Source organism: Eulemur rufifrons, chromosome 9 (genome assembly GCF_041146395.1).
Source record: "Eulemur rufifrons isolate Redbay chromosome 9, OSU_ERuf_1, whole genome shotgun sequence".
Lineage (NCBI taxonomy): Eukaryota > Metazoa > Chordata > Mammalia > Primates > Lemuridae > Eulemur > Eulemur rufifrons.
The window spans coordinates 51,243,207-51,265,018 of record NC_090991.1 but is presented as its reverse complement, the minus strand read 5'-3'; the positions used below and the strand labels follow the sequence as shown (position 1 = coordinate 51,265,018).

Sequence of the window (21,812 nt, the reverse complement as noted above, 5' to 3'; positions counted from 1 at the left end):
ACCAGGAACTTCCCCTGGGTCAGGCCTTGGGAACCGTTACAAAGTCCATGGCCAAACTAAAGGAGCTGAGGGGCTTTCTAAAAAGATTAGCAGAGGACTTAGATGATGTGTGCTGTTTTCCAGAAACATAATGTTCCTGCTCCTCTCAAGTAACAAAAGGCCCCAGACTCCAGGGTTGTGAGGCATGTTCCCACCTGGGGACAGAGCGAAGTGCCAGCAGCGGCCACATGCCGACTCCCTGAGCAACATGAACACGCCAGCGCAGAGGGGAGGAGGGGCACAAACACAGAGGCAGGCCTGGGGCACAGACCAAGACGCGCTCCCAACTGAAGGGGCCCCAAATTCCCTCTCAACAACATTGGCAGCTGACCAAAGCCCAATAAAACACACCATGAATACGATTTTCAAAGAAGAATTGTTCCCCGGGCATCTCACCCAGGCATCCTAGGAAATGCCAAAGGCCCTGAGAGGGAACACGAGGGACGAGGACTCTCAGCAGAGAGGAGCCCTGTGGAGCGGCAGGCCTGGATGGGCACGGCGCCCCCGAGTACTTACCAACTAATTCCTGGGGGTCTCGCTTTTCTACTTCCGTATTATCCTGCAAAAGAGAAACAGAAATGCAAGGAGGTAAGGCCAGGGTTCCTGAGCCACAGTTATTCTGTCATTGAGACCACTCAGGGTTTTCAAAGAGAAAAGGTAAAAGTACTGCCAGGAACACTAAAGGGGAGCCAATGCTTTGGGGGCCTTCTGGCACCCCAGAGCCTCCGACGCCCCTTCTCTCCTCACAGCAACTGGATGCTCCAGAGCCCTGGTTGGTCTCTCTTCCCTGGTCACTCCTTCCAGCAGTGCTGACCACCACCAATGCTGAGGAGAGCAAATGTCACCTGGATGGCCTGTACCCTGCCCGCTGCTCTCCCTGGGTCGGAGGAAGCTTGAACAGACCACAGAGCACCACCGCCTCTGCTGCCGGAACTGAGGAAGCAAGAGGTGACTGCTTTGTCACATCAGTCTCCCAAGACAAAAACACAAATTAGCTGCTCCCAAGAGATTTTCTTATTTTTTAGTTTGAACAAAAAATGGAAATTTTATCACAAGGATAAAGGGGATCACTTATAAAACTCCAAAGCAAGCACGCAATGCGCCTTTGATAAGTGACTGATTAGGCTCAGAAACCCCCAGGCTCGGGGACGCCTCCGTCTGCCTCTCTGGCTCTCTTTACACTGGCTTTATGTTCTCTCCAAAGAAAAGCTTTCTCCAATCCTTAATAAAATCACTGCCCCACGACAGCCACGTCCACACGTCCTGCAGAAACCTAACAGCCAAGGCTTCTTATCAGACACCTTCTGGATTTCATTGCTCCAGAGTGAAAGCTTCATCTAAACCTAATCAACACTGAGAAGGCAAGGGTCCAAGCCTCATGTCACAAGCCTTCCCTTGCCTCTGTTGTCCAAGTATAAATTGGTGAGAACTTATCTGTTTTCCCCATTTCCGGCCCCTCAAGCCCAGTTAGGTCAGAGATCTCAAGTGCCACAACATGCTAACGATCAAAATGGCAAAAGCTGAGTTCACAAAAAGTTGTTAGATCTCATTTCCTTTCCCTCTGGGTAGCAAGGGAGGAGCTAAGATGGTAATAACTCTGCAAAAGACCTTCACTGAACAGCCACAGAGCTCCACGGGCTCCATTTACACAAAGAAATGCCACCCCAAGCCACATCTCAGAAAGGAAGGTTCAAGGCAGGCTACCCAATTCCCTCCCAAGCTATGGCTCCATGCCGAGACCAGACCAGTAGTTCTTACCCTCTTCCCCAAAAAGTCCCTCCTGATTCAGGGACAGGCCAAAATCCCCATTCCTCTGAACACTGCAGCTATTCATTCAACCTGGAAGGGCACAACGTCCAGGCCGGGCTGCTTAGCAACCCATCTCTTCTAGCCACCGCCCCCTGCCAATCAGGTGGGCGGAGAGGAGGCTGGGAGCGGGTGGGCAGGGGGCCTGGAGGACTGCCATGCCAAGTTCAGGTTGGAGTCATAAATCAGCAGCTCCATAGAGAGCACTAGTCTCTCAGGGGACCAACAACAACCCTTTTGTAGCAGTGACTCTGAGGATACCCATGTTATAGAGTGTGTCAGTAACAAAATGTGGGACTGTAAAATGTCCTTAAATTTTCCCTCTAGGGGACAGCTTTCTGGGTGCTAACTGTGGGAAAACATCAGCTGGATGTATCTTCCCTCCCCCCAGCCAGCTGGCTGGTCAGACGGGGACTGACCCATTAACTCCTCTGAAGGCCCCCACTCGCCCCTTATGGCCTGAACCGCAGAGCTTCGGAGGACGCTGGATCCCCACATTGGAATCCCAACGTGTCCAGCCCAGAGTCACAGGAAGTTAGTCACCAAGTGTGCAATGTCTCTTCAAAGGAAAAAACACCTGTTACTTCAGGGGCTCCTTAGGTAAATAAAGAGGCCAGGAGCCTCCCTGTGCCTTCTTGCAGCCTTGCGACCGTGGGGTGGAAAGGGCGTGTCAGGGTGTGTGCAAGTGTGGGGACCCTGCCTTTCACAAGCGCCTCGCCAGGCTTAGCTGAGGTGCTTAGTCACGTCTCGGGAAGAAAGGAGATGATGGGACAAATCACAGACAGGAAGTGTGCCTTCTCCTTCTTTTAGTCTTTCCCTTTGGCTCTCTTTACATTGGCCTTATGTTCTCTTCCATTCCCCTTAAATTAATCTTTCTACACTAAAAAAAAAAAAAAAAGGATAAACTGGGTATAGCTGGTTTCAATTTGCCAACTAGTCTAATCTTTGCTTTTCTACCCTCGTGGCACAAAAAAAGGGTGAGATATGCCCAGAACACACCCTGAACCCACGGGGCTGTGACCCTTACTCAATCCTGAACCCAACACCCAGCTTCCCACAGAACCCAGCCCCACACGCCTGGTACTTTCAGTGCCTCTGAGCGAAGTGCTGACCAGTAGACGGTGGGCACAACTCTAAGTTTAAGAAGATTCTCCTGCCTTGAGAGAATCCTATAAGCCAAATGTGAAACAAGCCTGCCCAGCGCTGAAGCCGTACAAGTCAGTGTGCCTCAGGAAGCGGCCAGTAGGTCTCCTCTTTAGACTCCGGAGTCTGTGTTGGTTCAGATTCCCACTGGTGTCAAGGCACCCTTGGGACCAGGAAGGCTGTAAGAATCAAATAGTGGGAACCTGCCTCCTGCTGGCCACACCTTGTCATGTTTTAGAATGTAATTCTGCCCTGAGACCAACAAGCTGATGGTGAGCCTGCTGGGCCCCTGGGTGTCTGTGTCACTGTACAGAGCTGCTCCTGAAGAAAGACAACAGCCCAAATTCTCTGGATCCCAAAGTGTCCACTCCGCCCAAACAGCTTAATCCCACCCCACAATGAAGGGCCTGGAGCCACTGCAATACCTGGTCTTCAAATGGAGATGGGTCCAGGACATAACACCACTGAGGAAAGCTCAGTGAGAACGTGAGGATGGTGATGAACACCCCAGAGATGCTTTTTAGAACCATTTATTTATACCTAACTCTCCACTGAAGCAAGTGGGGGGGGGGTGGGAGAAGGGGGGACGGGAGAAGGGCGGAAGGGGGAAGGCAGAGTTACAAGGCAGAGTTACAAGGACGCAAGAAAAAAGTTACAAGGACGCAAGAAACCACTGTTCCCCTTTCCTTCCCCCAAAGCAGTGTTTTGAAACGCACAAAGGACACCTGTCTTGACTTGTATGAGTCACCCCTCTGGCCTCCAGGTGGAGATTCTCAGTTAGTCAAAGTAATGAACTTAGCCTGGAGGTCTATGTTCCAGACATTTGTCTGTATCAGCCAGAAGGCATAGAACCCACAGCCCAGAGACACGCAGGCCCCTCAGAACAGACCCAGTTCATAAGGAAGAAGAAAACAAAGCGTCTCACCCAGGAAAGAAAAGCAGCACCTAGGAGAAGAGATTAGGTAAACCTCTTCAGCTTCCTATTCAAGTCCAACTAAGACACAGGAAGAACAAAAAACAAAACCCACAGCTTTCCAGCAAAAGCCAAGTTAAAAACAGGGGAGAGAGGAAAAGAGCAAGAAGGGCTTAAATGCTGAGCTGGTCAAGGAAACAGGCTCTGAGGCCAGGACTGCTCTTCCGGCGGCACCCCTCCAGCCTCCCCAGCTTTACCTGAGACTAAAGTGCCAACAACCCAAGCATGATGTGGTTGCGGCAGCTAGGACCACCCCTGGAGGAGAGTGATCTGCACCTGCCCATTTGGTTTCTTAATCAATGTGACTGAGACTTGTAAGATGTAACAGCCATGGCTGTAGGTTGGTGGCAGGGGCCACGATGTTCTCAGGAATTACAGAACCTCTAATGTGGTTCCCCCTGCAGAGAAAACAAAAAGCCCAGGCACCGATGAAGCTCAACAAAGCAGAAGGAGGTAAAAACAATACAGACCCATGAAGCTGGACAACCTGCCATGTGCGCTGGGCAAACCAAGTCCTGACTGAGAGAACGGGGGATTATTTACAGCCAACCATGCCTCATCAATCCTTCCTGGAACCAGCCCCACAAAGCACACACCGTGCTCCAGCATCAAACCTGAGACACAGCGATGGCTGCCTCCAGTATCCAGATCCTGCCAAATCCAAGTGTCACATTTTCTTCCCAGCTTTGGAAGTATTAGGCACAGAGAGCGCACTCTGAACAGGGGCATAGGGCAGCCTCTCCCCAAGGCCGGGGGAAAGAATGCTACAGACTGGGTGTTTTCTGTTGGACAATGTAATCCTGCATCTTACATACAAGTAGGTGGCGGCTGGGGAGGCAGATTAGTAAAATAATGCCTTCCAAACCTTATGATCCCACAGACCTGGGACAGGCCATGTCCTGATAAGGTCTCACTTAATGAACAGAGTATCTATTTAAAAAAAAAAAAAAATCAGAGACAGGGTCTTGCTGTCACCCAGGTTGGAATGCAGTGGTGTGATCATAGCTCACTGCAGCCTCAAACTCCTGGTCTCAAGTGATCCTCCAACCTCCAGAGTAGCTGCAACTACAGGTACCACATCCAGCTAATTTTTTTTTTTCATTTTTTTTTTTTAGAGACGGGGTCTCGCTATGTTGCCCAGGCTGGTCTCAAACTCCTGGCCTCAAGTGATCCTCCTGCCTTGGCCTCCCAAAGTGCTGGGATTACAGGTGTGAGCCAGTGCACCTGGCCACTATGTACCTTAAAAATGAAGCCTCACTGTGGCCCACATGCCCTGAGGATTCCCTGTGGGCCATTTCAGCTTCCTCCTCTCTCTTCACCTGCCCAGGACCTTTGCAATACCTGCTCCCTGAAATAGTCCTCTCCCCACCCTTGCCTAGCAAGCTCTAGGCAGACCTCAGGCCCAGCCTTCCTCTACCCTCATGCCCATCTGGCCAATGAAGATATACTGCCCTACCCTGAGCACTCACAGACTGTGTTACCTACCACCAGGAACAGTCAGTGCCTGGCCCATGTAGGTGCTCAAACACTGATCTCCCTCTCTTCTCTCACTCACTCAGACACACAGACATGCTCTTTTCTAATCAGCCATCGTCAGTTTTTCTTCAGTCCAGTTTAGGTTCCACAGTCCACACCTACCTTCAGCTGTAGTATTTTAACCCTGACTCGAAACCTGTTCAAATCCAGTCAGTTTAATGTGCAGATTCACTGAAAACGTCAGAAAAAGAGGCAGCAGTGAGCTGAGAAAGGGGCTCACCTTGCCATAAAAGGCTGGCACACGACAGGGAGAAGGTGGGGAGGGGACACCAATACTGAATTAAAACAAACTTTTAGATCTCTGCCTTTTTCCTGCATCCTCTAACTATTGTGCCCAATGCTCCTAAATCCTAAGACAAAAAGTCAGAAACACTATATGGTTAATTCATTTATTATTCCACAAATAATTTATTGAGTATTTATTGTGTCATGCCTCATACATAAACAGAGTGGCAATGGCCAGCACTGGGGATAAAGTACACTCGGTCGAGGGGAATGATTCTAGGTGTTAACGCCGAGCTCTTTGGTTACTGATTTTATTTAATTTTCACAACAGCTCCATGAAACTGTGCTCTTAGCCAGCAGACAATACTGTTCCTTCAGTAGGACTGGTATGCTGTCCCCAGGAAGCCCTCCTGGGGGACATCAAACTGACAGTCAAAACAAGGTTTTCTGAGACAGATGTGAGTCACTTCAGGTTGCCAAGAAAACAACAATTCTGGATTACTTTAAAAAAATACCTCCAAGCTCCAGGACACAATGATGCTGGTCTGATAGAGACAAGGACAGGGCAGGGAGTGAGAGCCGGTAGCGACCCCGAGACCAGCACAGCCTCTGAACCCGCGCTGTGTGGGAACATCCACGGTCCAGATGGCGTGGCCCCCACGCACAGGGGAGCCTGGAGAAAGCCCGTCACCAGCACGTTTCCTTCAGTTGTATCCTGTTGGCCAGGACCAGGCCCTGCCATGGGCACACTGCCTGCCTGGGGATGGAAACACTCAATTTATCAGGAAAATGGGCGGAAGCTGGTGGGGCCACTTTGGACGCGGTGGAATTGCCTTTGCTCCCAGCTTACTGACGGGAAGCCTCCGCTCCACCGACCACAGGAGGTTTCTAGCGAGGGTTAAACAGGAGTCTGCCAAAACTTATCAAGCCAGCTCGAGAACTGGCTGTGCAGACTGAAGAAAAGGCAGGGAGGGGGGAAGGAAACAGTTTCTTTCTCTACTTGAAAAATCTGGCTAAAACAAAGCTGATGTGGCTCAGCATGGCTGGTGACATTCTGTCACATGGAATGGAACGTGCTGCAACCAACCAGACTTCAACATAAACGCAGGAAGCCATTTCCCAAGGGGAGACTTTTGTTGTCTGACTATTCCAAGTGTAACCTACACTTGATTCACAACACCTGAGGACTCTTAAGTTTCTTGAAAGTCACAGAAGATGGTCAGAGAAGGCCATTCCCCTCCTCTCTCCTCTCCAGGGTCAAGGGTGGGTGTCTCTGGGTACAGAGGTTTCCTCCCACCAAGGATTTGAGTCAAGCCCTCAGGGGTGGGGCCAGGCCAGGCTTTTGTTCTTTAAGGCTTCCCGCAAGAACAGCATCTCTATGCTTTAAGTTGGTATTTTTGAGGGGTGGGGGATAGCTTGAAGCCAGACAAGGACAAAGTAGACAGCTTTGTAAGGCTCAGAATGGCAAAGTGAAGTCTGTGAGACACACGACTCTACATGGCCACCCAATTACAAATGCTTTATTCCATCAGAGAGGTCAGCCGCCAAGCTGACAAGTTAGATTACTGTCCGGGGCAAACAGCCTGAGATACCAGAAAGCCAGGAGGGTGGAACTCCAAACTTGTCACCATCTCCTTACTGGAAGGAAGGGGAATGCATTATCCACAGGGGCAGAAGGAATGTCAATGTCTTTAAGGCACAGCTCAGGAAAAGTCTACCTAACTCCAAAGTTAGGAATACAAACAAGCAAAATCCTACCGAACCCAGAAATGACACAGCAGCATTTCATGGGGCACGGATTAAAACAGAACAGAACAGAACAGAGGTCAGAACTGCTGGATCCCTAAAGACAGGCAGTTTTCTGCATCATATAATTTCAAAGAGACGAGTCCCAGCTGGGGAAGGAGGCGCCCCAGCCACACCTTGGTTAGCAATTCGTGGCATCTGGCCCGAAGGGAAGGAGGTATGTTGGGGCTTGCATGGCTGACAGGAGGCTGAGAGGAGGGCCGACAGGCATGGAGTGGCTCATTCTCCACTGCAGGAGCACGGGCAGTGGGGTGGGGCATCTGGGAGTCTCAGCTTCAGTTTACTCAGAGTAAGTGCGGTGAAGGCGGCCCCTCTGGAGTGCAGTGGAGCCAAGAGGAGGGTCGGAAGGAGAACAATGGTCATTCTTCACCCTTTGCATGGTATCACAATGACCAGTGTTTCTACCAGCAGCATTGAGCCTAAGATGGAGTGAGGCCTTCTTTGGAAAGTGGCAGGACAAAGCACCTGGCTTAGGTTTCTTTCACTCTGGACAACTGAAGAGTGACTTCCACGGCCCACCTCTGTCTGCTGATCAGATCAGATCACCACTCAGGCAGACACCTAGACCCTAGCCTGGGGTGGGTTCTCCCCAGCATGGACACTCTAGGAGAGTCCAGAAATTCCATGCCTCCCACTTCTGCAAGGCAACCCTAGCATTGTTGAGAACAAGCCTAAAGAAGGCCAGTCATCATGTTGAGAACAGGAAGTACGAAACGCTATGTAGGTTTGGACATTCTGAACAGTTCAAGGACCACGTTACAATCTCCAGTGAGAGGAGCGATGGTTCACCAACCAGCCATGGCCAAGGGCCACTTCCTTCTCTGGTCCCAGGTGAATCATACTGTAATTCTTTCCCCCTTCTAATCAGCACTCAAAGGATCATGGGATATGGGGGACAGAACACAAGGCAGAAGGGATAATAAAACCAGGATGTAGGGACCGAGCATAAACTCTCCCTCTCACATAACTGTCCCCAACACAGAACTCACTATAAGCTAACATACATTACTCAAGTCTCATGATAACCCTATGAAGCAGACATTATTATTTCCATTTTGCAGACGAGGAAACTGAAGTAAAGCACAATGAAGCAGCTTGCCCAGTAAATGGCAATGTTGAAATTCAAACCCAAGTCTGTCTGACTCCACAGCCCAGTTATAAGGCCTCCCACCTTCTCATCTTCTCCCTCTAAGAGGCTGCAAACAGTAACGGTTTCTATGAAACCATTGGTTAAACCACTGGGTAAGTCAACAACAAAGACCAAGGAGGAAAAACACCTCTCCAGGAATGACTCCCTAGCAGGCCACAGAGCAAAGCAGGTGTTAAGCCCTCGACTTAAGGGGAAGACAGCCAGATTTATTACCTTTCAGCTATGACGATCAGAGGAAACAGCTCCTGAGTCCGTGGTGCCCCAGTGAGTAATGTCTGAGTTGACTGGATCGGAAGGGCCAGTCCTGCAGACTTAATCATATCAACAGAGGGTGCTGCCACCCTGTCCTTAGCCTAGAGACTTCCTAGGGACCCACAGACGAAATACTACCAAAGCCTGAACTCTACTAAGCTCTTCCCCTTTCCTGGGTGAACAACCGTTCGGACTTCCAATGAGAACACAAGCTTTAAAGGATGAGTTATTTCTTCTGACCTGAGTAAAGAACATGGCAGGCTTCCTGTCCATCAGAGAATCTCACTGGAGACAAACTACACACAGCTTTTTATTCAATAACAACTATAAAAATACATTCAGATTTCACTACTATAATGCAGTAATTCTGGATTTAATCTATATAGCTGAGGTAAATATGAGAATGCAGGAATTGATGTGAAAAAGTATGGTGCTAATCACTGGTGTCACTAGTAGAACAAAAGTAGATCTCAACGGGGTTTTTTGTCTGTTTATCATTCCCTATTTGAAATATTTAGAAATCTAAAAAAAAAAAAAAAATTTTCCTATAGTTTTATTGAGCTATAACTCGTATACCATACAATTCTTAATTTTGCATTTGTCATGCTATTATAATTATACAGACTGTAGCAACATTGAAGATGTTTATCATATAGGTGGCAACAAAACTGGATAAAAATATATACACTATCATAGACAAACATAAAAGATGGAAAACAAAAATGGCTGTGCTGTTAGTATCATAGGATCGAAAGATTTTTTTTTTCCTTTTACAAAACATTCAATCTTGTTATAATAATTTGAAAACAATAAAAGTAAACACAATATAAAAACAAAACCCTGGGCTGGCAAGGTGGCTCAAGCCTGTAATCCCAGTGCTTTGGGAGGCCGAGGCAGGAGGATTACTTGGGGCTAGGAGTCTGAGACCAGCCTGGGGGACCATCTCTACAAAAAATAAAAAACAAAAAATTAGTCCTAGCTACTTAGGAGGCTGAGGTTGGAAGATCGCTCAGGTCCAGGAGTTTGAGGTTATAGTGAGTGATGGAGCCACTGCACTCCAGCCCGGGTGTAGAGTGAGACCAGAGATAGATAACCTTTGCTCTCCCATCCTGCAAGCAATTCTCAATTCTCAGACTTCTCCAGAAGTGTACCAACAAAGGCACATAAATAACCTGTTTCCAATGTTGCAAAAGGACTCACAATTCCTATCCCACATCACTTGCCCTCCTAAATACCTTGTAATAGCATCTTCCTTTCAGACTTCAGAGGCCTGGAGGTACAGCAAACACACCCAGACCCCAAACAGGAAAACCTTCAGCTCTGCAGAGATCCTGCAGAAGCTGCACATGTTCTGGAGTCTCTTTATTTACGTGTTCAATAAAGAGAATGTATGTTTTCAACCTGTAGTATTGCTCACATGCAACTGCTAAGTTCCTGATGTTCTTCCTAAAACCAGTGTCAATGAGAAATTCCTGGGAAATATGCTCCTTAGGCATCTTTCAGTTTCCAGATTTGATTCTGGTACTTCAAAAGGTCATTCAAATGCCAGGACAGTGGGAAAGAGTTGGAGAGGAGACGGAGTGAGGAAATTATTTAATCAGTCCTGCCCAATATAAACTCTTCATCTAGACTCTGAGTCAATTAACAGAAATAATGCAAGGCAACTGAGAAGCTGACCTTCTTCAGAGTGGGTCTGGACCACCACTGGAGGCAGGGAACCAATTGCTCTGCTGGGCCCGGCCTCCAGGAACAGTAAGTGAGGACTCATAGCAAGTTCCCTCACTCTGGAGCTCTAAGACAATCCAGCACTGTAGTTTCCAAATTGTGTATTAAGGGACCCTGGGGTATGGCAGCAAACTCACAAAGGTGCCACAGGATATTTAAAATTTTCACGGGAAACACAGCATTACTCAATATCTGTTAGATAACACACAATTTTATGTGTATTATTTTTTCGAATGGCTACTAAATTGTCAGAGCAGTAATGATTATTGTTTGAAGCTAATCACTTAAGAAACAGAACTGTTAGGTATTTCTTTTGGCCTAGCTCTGTGAAAAACTACTGAGACACCAAGGGCAGTGAGCTGAGAAAATGTGGCAACTTCTGACCCATGGGATGGGGGTGTATAATCAGGTGCAGTTATGCTGGAAAGGCCGAGCACTACTACCAGTGAAAAGCACTTTCATGTAGTCCTGACCACCCTGTAAAGCGGGTCTCAGAGCCCTGACTTCACAGATGGAGCCAAGTGAGGCTGAAGTTATGTGCCTGTGGTCCCACAGCTGGAGGGAAGCCAAGCCAGGGTGCAATCCAGGTCTTCTGACCTCGAGTCCACTAGATTGGCTGTATGCTGTGAACTCCACATTTTAGCACTACTTTCGGGATCTAAGAATTTAAAAAATGTTTTCTTTTACTTTAACTGGGGTTACACACACCTTTTAAAAAAATGTCAGAGCAATTTCCCCCCCAACTTGATGCCACCTCCATGACCCAGAGATACTATTTTGTTTTTACAGATGTTTGCTCCTTGGGCCAGGAGGATTCTTTTCCTACATCAGAGCCTGGACCACAAGAGCTCAGGGAGGCCGAGATCCCAGTCCCTCCCAGCTAGCTGGCAACAGGCCGCTCCATCTTTCTTGCTGTAGAGGTCATCAAACACCGACTTTGTTTCCAAAGGAAGGGTGTGTCAGGGACAGTAAGTGAGTGGAAATACCTTCATCCACAGGAACTGTAGGAGTGGAGAAAAAATAAACAAGGGAAAACGTTCCAGGGCAACCGAGGTAAAACATGGACAAAGAGGAGCGGAGGAAGGAAGCTCAGGTGCCAAGGGCAGACAGAGGGAGGAAGCACTTCAGCGACCAGGCACCCTTCCCTGGAGTGAGAAGCTGGCACGAGGACTGCCACTTCTAGTCTGGCTTTTTCTAGGACAGCAGTGCCACCTTCTGTTAATTAATCAGAACACCTAAGTATTAGGCTGCTTAATGAAGGTGAGAAACTTGAACTTAAAGCAAAACAAATACTGGAACAGAAATGCCCACGCATTCAGTCTCCTGTGGAGTGCTCAGCCTCCTCCTCCGACCTCCTTTTCTCTAGTTTAGGGCAAACTCAGCCCCTGCAGAGCCCGGTGCCACCCCGGGCTGACGGACAGGACCAAAGGTTCTCTGCACAGGTGGGTCCTGAATTGTCATCTCTTATTCAAACTCCCAAATATGGGACTTTGTACTTACAGTAACTCCACACATCAGAGTGGTAAAAATTAGGGCACTTTCCATTGTATTTTTACTTCTTCTTCTTTTTTTTTTTTTTTTTGAGACAGAGTCTCGCTTTGTTGCCCGGGCTAGAGTGAGTGCCTAGCTCTAGCCTAGCTCACAGCAACCTCAAACTCCTGGGCTTAAGTGATCCTACCGCCTCAGCCTCCCGAGTAGCTGGGACTACAGGCATGCGCCACCATGCCCGGCTGATTTTTTCTATATATATTTTAGTTGGCCAGATAATTTCTTTCTATTTTTAGTAGACACAGGGTCTCGCTCTTGCTCAGGCTGGTCTCAAACTCCTGACCTTGAGCGATCCACCCGCCTCGGCTTCCCAGAGTGCTAGGATTACAGGCGTGAGCCACCTCGCCCGGCCTCATTGTGTTTTTACTTCTTAAAGTCAGCAGATAAAAATGTTAGAGAATACTCAACTTTTCTTATCCCTAATGCCCACGTCATTTCACAGGAGGTTCCCAGGGAAATCCTTGGGGGATTAGTACAACCCCAACCCACAAATTTCTTACAGGACATTCATGATAAATGGTTTCTTAAAATTGGTCTGAAAAACCTCCAGAAACAACTCAATCCACTTTTGGCTAGAGATGACAAACAGCCCTTCATTACGTGAAGGCAAAGTTAAAAATTCTACGTGTTGCTCTAAGTTCTGCATCTGGCCGCCAACTGCCTTTCACTCACCACACCTTCAAACGTCAGGTCATAACCACCGGCTCTCCAAGTCTTCTCTATTCCAACTCCTTTCCCTTCCCCCATGTGCCGTGGTTCTGAGCACCTCCACCTGACTGTTCTTCTCTGAGTGCACTCCAGTCCAAAAACACAGAACTTGGCCGAGTGATGGGCATCTCTTGGGGTAACTGGCACAAGCACCGCAAGACTGGGGGCAAGAGAAGCTCTACCATAAGAAGCAGACATATGACTGGCATGCCCAGCTGCCAACATTAAGACAGGCATTCACACAGTCAGCGTGCAGGGAGGTAACAAGAAATACCACGCCCTAAAGCTGGGTGAGGGGAACTTCCTTGGGGCTCCAAGTGTTGTACTCACAAAGCAAGGTTCACTGATGCTGTCTATGATGCACCCAATAACGAGCTGGCCTGCAACAAGACCCTGGTCAAGAACTGCTTCGTGCTCGTTGACAGCACACGTACCAACAGTGGTACGACATCCACTATGCACTGGGCCACAAGAAGGGGGCTAAGCTGAATCCCAGGAGGAAGAGATGTTAAAAAACGATCCAAGAAAATTCAGAAGAAACGACGAGATGAAAGGAAAAAGAATGCTAAAATCAGTTTTCTGGAGGAGCAGTTTCAGCAGGGCAAGCTTCTTGCATGCATTGCATCAAGACTGTGCCAGAGTGGCCGAGCAACCAGCTGTGTGCTAGAGGGCCAGGAGCTGGACTTCCATCTGAGGAAAACCAAGGCCCAGAAAAGGAAATAAATCCTCCTCTCTTCTGTCTTAGCTATGTAAGAAAGGTGTTCATTGTTCTATAAAAAATAAAACACAAAACTCACAGAATTTATTCCAAAATAGGCCAACGACACGGTGTGACCAGCCTGGAAACTGAGCACAGGAGGTGTAGCAGTGGTCATTTCAACTAACACTGTGGAACACAGACACACCAGACACTATTGAGCCACGTACAGTCAGTCCTCTGCATTCATGGATTCAACCAATTTCAGATCAAAATTATTAAGAGAAAAACTCGCAAAATTGCACCTGTACTGAACGTGTACAAACTTTTATGCTTGTCATTATTTTCTAAACAATATAGAACAACTATTTACATTGCATTTGTACCACATTAGGTATTATAAGCAACCTAGAGATGATTTAAAGTATACAGGAGCCTGTACACAGGTTATATGCAAATACTATGCCATTTTACATCAGGGACTGAAGCATCTGCCGATTTTGGTATCTGCAGGAGGTCATGGAACCAATCCCCACGAATACTGAGGGACGACTGAACTTTACTTTGACTTAGTTAATCTTCATAAAATGAATGAGGCAGATTTTATTATGATGCCTATTTTCCAGGTGAAAAAACTGAGGTTAAAGGACTTCCCCAAGCAGAGCTAGAATTCAAACTGAGTTCTGATTCCAGAGCTTTAACTTCTCCCCATCACACTGGGCTGAACGATCTTACTCTGGATATTATACCTCCCCCAATGCAGCTCAGGACCCCATAAGGCTAACAACTTAAGGGACATTTGGAGTGCAATAAAACCAGTTCTCCAACAACTGTTTAATATCCCCAACTCACAATTTCTGTTTTAGAAGAATAGTGGTTCTCAAAGCTGGTCTGTGGACCCCTGGGTGTCTGTAAGGGCAAAACTGTATTCATAACAGTAAGTCATTATTTGCCTTTTTCATTATGTAGACATTTGCACAAGCAATGGTGAGTGGCCTTTAGAACAAATCAAGGTAGCAGCACCTAACTGTGGTAGTAGTCATTATATACTCAATTTAAAAAAAAGCCAATTTCACTTAAGAACGTTCTGACAAAGCAGCAAAAATGATTAGTTTTATTAGATCTCAATGTTTAAAGAGATTACTCAAATCTCTTATCTCTTTAACATTTTGTGCGAGGCCAGGCATGGTGGCTCAGGCCTGTAATCTTAGCACTCTGGGAGGTCAAGGCAGGAGGATCTCTTGAGGTCAGGAGTTTGAGACCTGCCTGAGCAAGAGAGAAACCCCATCTCTGCTAAAAAAAAAAAAAAACCAGGAAAGAAAAAATTAGCTGGGTATGGTGGCACGCACCTGTAGTCCCAGCTACATGGGAGGCTGAGGCAGGAGAATTGCTTTGAGCCCAGGAGTTTGAGGTTGCTGTGAGCTAGGCTGACACCATGGTACTCTAGCCTGGACGACAGAGTGAGACTCTGTCTCAAAAAAAAAAAAAAAAAAATTTGTGCAATGACATCAGACGTACGCATAAACACTTCTGCTGCATACCAAAGTTAAATGGTTCTCTTAAGGAAAAGCATGTACAATAGTTCCCCCTTATCCATGGAGGATATTTTCTAAGACTCCGAGTGGTTGCCTGAAACCTTGGATAGTACTGAACTATATATATATATACGCTATGTTTTCTCCTATACGTACACACTTCAGATAAAGTTTAATTTATAAACTAGGCACAGCCAGGTGCAGTGGCTCATGCCTATAATTCCAGCACTTTGGGAGGCTGAGGTGGGAGGATTGCTTGAAGCCAAGAGTTTGAGACCAGCCTGAGCAACATAGTGAGACCCCATCTCTACAAAAAGATTAGCCAGGTGTGGTGGCAAGAGCCCGTAGTTCCAGCTACTTGGGAGGCTGAGGCAGGAGGAGCACTTGAGCCCAGGCCTTTAAGGTTATAGTGAGCCATAATTGCATAACTACACTCCAACCTGGGTGACAGTGCAAGACCTTATCACAGGGGGGAAAAAAACCCAAAAAAACTAGGCACAGTAAGAGATTAGTAATAAAATGGCATCATTATAAGAATATACTATAATAAAAGTAATGTGAACGTGGTCCCTCTCAAACTATCTTATTGCATGTAATATTTTTGGATTGAAGTTGACCACAGGTAAGCCAAACCCTGGCTAAAGGTAGACTATTGTATGTGATTCCAGTTACAAGTTGAACTAGCCATTTTCTTCATGAACACCATTTTTACCTGAAACAATGACAGACAAACTGGTTATCTGGACTTGGGTATCTAGCAGACATTTTTTCAAAAATGAAGCCTGTTAACTACCTCAAGGAAAACTCTCGATAGTACTTATTGGCAATGATAAAATTCAAGCTTTTAAGCAAAAATTATTAGATTCCTGGAAAATGTGAACTCTCTACTGCAAGCCTGACAGCTTTCCGATACTTAATGGCTTTTTGAGACAGGGTCTCACTCTGTTGCCTAGGCTGGAGTGCAGCAGTGTGATCACACTGTTCACTGCAGCCTTGATTGAACTCCTGGCCCCCAGTGATCCTCCTGCCTTGGCTTCCAAAAGTGCTGGGATTACAGGTGTAAGCCACTGTGCCTGACCCTTAACAGCTTGTCTGATGAGATCAGTAATGTCATTAACAAATGGGATTTTTTTTGGTATTACAGAACAAAATGTGTCAACATTTTTTTTTTTTTTTTTGAGACAGAGTCTCGCTCTGTTGCCCGGGCTAGAGTGCCATGGTGTCAGCCTAGCTCACAGCAACCTCAAACTCCCGGGCTCAAGCAATCCTTCTGCCTCAGCCTCCTGAGTAGCTGGGACTACAGGCATGTGCCACCATGCCTGGCTAATTTTTTTTCTATATATATATTTTTAGCTGTCCAGATCATTTCTTTCTATTTTTAGTAGAGACGGGGTCTCGCTCTTGCTCAGGCTGGTCTCAAACTCCTGACCTCGAGCGATTCTCCCGCCTCAGCCTCCCAGAGTGCTAGGATTACAGGCGTGAGCCACCACGCCCTGCCAAAATGTGTCAACATTTAAGAGATTTGTATAACTCAATAAACCAACAATTTTCAAATCATTGGTGCCTGATGATGTACAATTGTATATGGGTAAAAGATCCATTCAAAGTACAAGACAAACCAGCGGATTTTAGAGAAACAATACAAAAAGTCCACTGATAAGGTTTCACATTCCATGTTGCAACTACCCTTTCTTAGGAAACTATTGCTTGTTGAGTTTTGATGAAGTATCAAAGAATACCTACAATGACCTGAAAGGGCTATTAAAATACTTCTCCCTTTCCAACTACCTGTGTAAGACCAGGTTTTCTTCAAATACTTCCATCTGTTGCAAAATATGTTGCAACACAACATATTGCAACAGATTGAATGCAGAAACAGTTATGAAATCCAGCTGTCTTCTATTAAGCCAGACATTAAAGAAACTTGTAAAACAATGCCACTCTGCACTTTTTTCCCTCAGAAATACTTATTTTTTCCTAAAAATGTTATTTAATATGTAATAAGTTTAAAATAAATAAATAATTTAAAATTTTCTCAGTTTTAACTTGTAAAACAGTAAAAAAAAATCAATGGATAAAACCAAAATGAACAAAATCTCTTTGGGATTCTCAATTTTTAATTATGCAAAGAATCTGAAATGTTTTGAGAATAGCTATAGATTAAAAGCAGATCCCAAAAAGCCAAAGTAGAAGGAAGAATGCCATCTAGTGGAAAAGACAATTATGACAGCAATCCACATGCTAACAAAATAAATGACACCTTTAAGAAAGATCCACCCAGAAACACATCCTATTGTTAGAAACTTCATATGCTTAAGGCAGAAATATTCAAAATTAAGGGTTTAGAATTTAAAAAATACTGTTAAATATCAATTAAAATAAAACTTAAATGTGCCAGAAAAGTTCTAGATTTGAGGTACAGGCTGCTACCTAGAAGACAGTCTGATGCAAAGTCAGGCAGGAGGCAGCCAGGGACAAGCCTGCCCAAGACAAAGGCATCACAGAAGACTCAGACTGGGGATGGTTTCTAGTCCTTGGAGATGCCCCGAGGACTCTCCAAGGTTGGCCTCTGGCAGCCACTGGGGACTGGAGGACATCTAAGCTAGCAAGCTTTGTTCGAACCCTCCACAATCACCCACCAAAAGAACTAAATCAAGTTACTTTGAGGGCTAGATTTTATGTTCTTGTTTCTGAAGTCTCTCCAACAGGAATGGAAATTGTTCCTGAAACTTTTCATTCCACAGTAAGACTTGAACAAGAAATTCAAGTGACTGAATGAGGTACGGTGAAGCACATTAATCAAGGCACAAGTAGACAGGTTTTCCCAATCTTGACATGCGCCTGAGAAGGGGAGGCTGAGCACAAAAGACACACTCACACTCTTCCCAACTTTGCCTTTTTGGGTTTTGCCCTGTTCTTAGTAACTGCTCTCAGACAGTAGTGAAGTCTGTTTTGTTTTTCATGACCCTCCACCACCCAACTCACAGAGGCATGTCATTCCCCAAGGATTTGCTGTTTGGATCACAGCACTCTAGGAGGGGTGACAGTTAAGTGTATGTACCCTGTTCTCCAGCCAACTTCACCAGGAGGCCTTCCAGCCTTAAGCAAAGGCAACTGTATACGTATAGGCTCCGGGGCCAAGAGATCCTCCTTGCCCTCCACAATGAATCCCAACATCTGACATCTCCCTAGGGTTGGTTTTACATACAGGCTCTAAGTCCCATATACCTCAAATACTATGACAGAGAAAGAAACTAATACTACTGATTGTTTTCTTTCTGCAAGCCTGAGCAGAGTTGTGACCATCGTTGATCTATGGGGCCACAGGCCTGCCTCATATCCTCTTGCCAGTAATGCTTGGATGAGTTCTTACCCCTTGGTTCTTCACTCAGCACAGAAAGTGGCTTGCATTTAAAGATTCTAGGGTTCATTTTTCCTTCTCCGGCATACTGGTGCCAAAATTCTTTCTTGGTAAAACACATTCTTCTATCATTCACAACCTTTCATGATTTATTTTAATGGCTGCACACAGTTCCATCCAATCACAGATTCAGTTTAAATATGGAACAGCTCATACTATACTTTCAAGTATACTGCTGTTTTCAATTATAATCAGACATAATTTTCTTAAATTCCACTAGGTCGCCTTGAAGGCTACAGCTGGTTTCAAAGCAGCTTCTAACTGTAAAACTTAGTCACCATTCCCCAGGCCTAAAGTGATGGGATTAGTCTTTCTCTTTGAGAAAAAAAATTGTCTCATAAAAAATGATTCTTCAACAGGTACATTTCTAATGCCCAGTGCACAGCACAGCAGCTTAACCAACACAAGAGAGTCTTAACCTTTACCATGATAGGATCCTTAAGGAATGTGACAGGAATTGCTGTAAATTACCCTCAGCTGCTACTAGGATGGGACTATAAGAATGGGTATGTCATTTCAAAAAAGACCATTCTGCATGGCTTGCCCAAGAGTGGAAGAGCACATCCCTGGGAAAATGAGAATTAGGCTCAATATCCCTAACAGTTGCGGAGAGGCCTCACTTTGGTCCGAGTCTTAAAGCCTCTTATTCATGACTAGATGACTAGAGAACTCAGAGCATGCAAGATGGCCCCCCTTATGCCTTCCTGAGTCTAGAAACAGTCCCATACCTAACCCACCTGAAGGGGCAGTGACCCAGGATGCAAAGTGCAAGTGGGTTGTCGGACTCAGACAGTCCTTTTGCTTTTCTAGTCTAGAGATATGGCACAATCTGCAGAAATCCACTCCGCTTTAGGACTTTTTCATTCCTGGGTGGTCCCTAGGTTCTTTCTTTATAAAGCTGGTTTTATCTTAGAAAATATCCACGTGGTCACACAGTGTGTTAGTGGGACAGATCTTGACCAGAGATATGAACTGAACCATAATGTTGAAACACCTTGTTTGCATCCAGCCACCCCGCCACAGCCAACACCAAATACCTTTGGGTCATCAGCCTCAGGTTTTTCAGTCTCTGAATCGTCATCTTCCTACAAGACAAAGAATTTATAGGATTAAGCTTAAAGGAGTGGGCCTGAGGGGGTCTCACATGCATAACTAGGGGCTGAAGCAAACAGCCCATTTACCCAGCTGGGGTCATCCCACCAAGAATCCCTCCCCTACCACATGACTAAGAACTAGAGAAAGAGAAGGAGGAAAAAACCAAAAAACACCAGCAGCTCAAAGTCAATAGTTATTCTAGTGGTGCCATAGTTCACGTCAATGAAAATGCCCAAGTTAAAAATCACATACAAAAAAATGGAGAAAGGTTGCAATATGCTTCAGAAAAGAGCAAGACCAGGCCACAGGATAAAAGACGAAATAGTGTTTCCACTGAAATATGAATTAAACTAGGATTAAGAACCTTTTTTTCTCTCCTTTGCCTCTCACACACATATATACATCAGACTCAGACCTACCAAAACATTAACATCAAAGTGACATGACTCACACATAGCTATACCCTAGCACCTCAACCCAGTAGCATCTGCACTAACATGAACACAGGAAGGTAGGCACCATAAGCCCAGAGCAAGTGACTCAGGAAAGGCAGGATCAAAGAGCAATGCCCAGGTTTCCCTGGATCCCATTGAGTAAGCTCTGCCTCCATCTGAGTGCTCACAGATCGACTCATTCTACCAAGCCTTGTTCTTTATCCAGATAAGCCCTGCCTGACACAAAGCATCATGTGGGTAAGGCATTTTCCAAAGCAAGCCCCTCATTCCAGTCAACACTAATGCTATGAAGGTCAAAGATTGCAAGCAGATGCTGGATGAGGTACTTTATTAGCTAGCTAAATCCACGTCACTTCCACTACCCAGAACACTCCTAATGCACAGAAGTGTTTGACTAAATGCTTAGAAAAACTGGTTTCATTTCAAACCATAATTTTCAACAAAGCTACACATTAACCCAAACATTACAGAACAATCCAGATATTAATATAAACACCACCTAAGAGACTTACTGGACTATACTGATGGTTTTGAGACTTAACTATCCTATAACGTACCAGTGAGTCAAAGGTTTTAACTGCAATCTCCATAACCTCAATTGAAATCAATAATCAGAGATAGAACTCAGCTGAATACAATTACATTTCAGAACGTTTATATTGGGATTTGACAAGAGGATTTTACTAAAATATGAAATAAAACTTAAACATGCTGAAAATTCTGAGCAAAGCCAATATGGAACACCTCAAATACACGTTATGCAAATTTAAGAAAGAAAAGAATTATGGATATTAAGCCAGTATGTATGTACTTGAGAAAAGTCAGGAAAACAACTTGCAAACTTTTCTAAACAATTTCAGTCAACTCTGAATTATCAGCATTAATGGGCGGGGCTCAAGGCATGAAAATATCTCCTAAGAGCATAAAATACAAAATACATTTCTGTTTAATGTGAAAAGCATTGAAATGCTAACATTTATATACCAACATGAAACAAAATTTTTATACAATAGGCTGGGCATGGTGGCTCACAGCTGTAATCACAGTTATTCAGGAGGCCAAGGCAGGAGGATTGCATGAACCCAGGAGTCTGAGGTTGCAGTGAGCTATGATGACCCCACTGCACTCTAGCTCAGGCAACAGAGACTCTTTTGAGACTTTTGTCTCAAAAAATAAAAATAAGTAAATAAATAAATAAAAAATAAAGTACATGATAAGTGTTTAAAAAACTGTAGCCAGATCTGATATCCAGATTCAACTTATGTCTTTGTGCTAAGCACCAGCCTGAAATTCATTGCTTTTTCTCCAAACTTTAAAATGCTGGCTCATGCTGATCAGGTGATTGTGATACTGAAGTCTTTCTTGTTAATGAAGGCACAAGTTCTCCTTTGTTAGCCAGCACCTACCAAACTTCTGGCAAGATTTATGATCAAGAACCAAGGCACCCTGATAAAAAGTGCCAAGTAAAATGTCAAGAAAGAAGTTAAGGAGGATTAAAGCAGGTAAAAACTAAATAATTTTCATTCCTTACCTTGTTAATAAACTGAAAGATTTGAATGAGCCCCAACCAAGATTAAGAACAATGCAGAGTTGATTGCAGATATAAATGACACATCAATTAGGGTGAATGCTACAAATGGAATAAATTATTTAAACTGGGAAAAGCAACATAAAATACTCACTGATATCTGGGTTAAA

At 45.3% G+C, this 21,812-nt stretch overlaps 1 protein-coding gene and 1 pseudogene across 2 annotated transcripts in view; one reads left to right on the top strand and one right to left on the bottom strand.

Annotated features, from left to right (window-relative positions):
• Positions 1 to 21,812, bottom strand: part of SAP30BP (SAP30 binding protein) — a 36,001-nt gene that overhangs the window by 12,433 nt on the left and 1,756 nt on the right. Inside the window, exons 3-4 of one of the 2 annotated variants that reach the window (XM_069482850.1) lie at positions 19,602 to 19,649; positions 556 to 598 (exon numbers count right to left, since the gene is read on the bottom strand). In XM_069482850.1, coding sequence (XP_069338951.1) covers positions 556 to 598; positions 19,602 to 19,649 — 91 coding nt within the window. The remainder of the gene's footprint in view (positions 1 to 555; positions 599 to 19,601; positions 19,650 to 21,812) is intronic. The other variant, XM_069482851.1, reaches the window with a different exon arrangement.
• On the top strand, positions 13,032 to 13,634 carry LOC138391755 (small ribosomal subunit protein eS8-like; annotated as a pseudogene).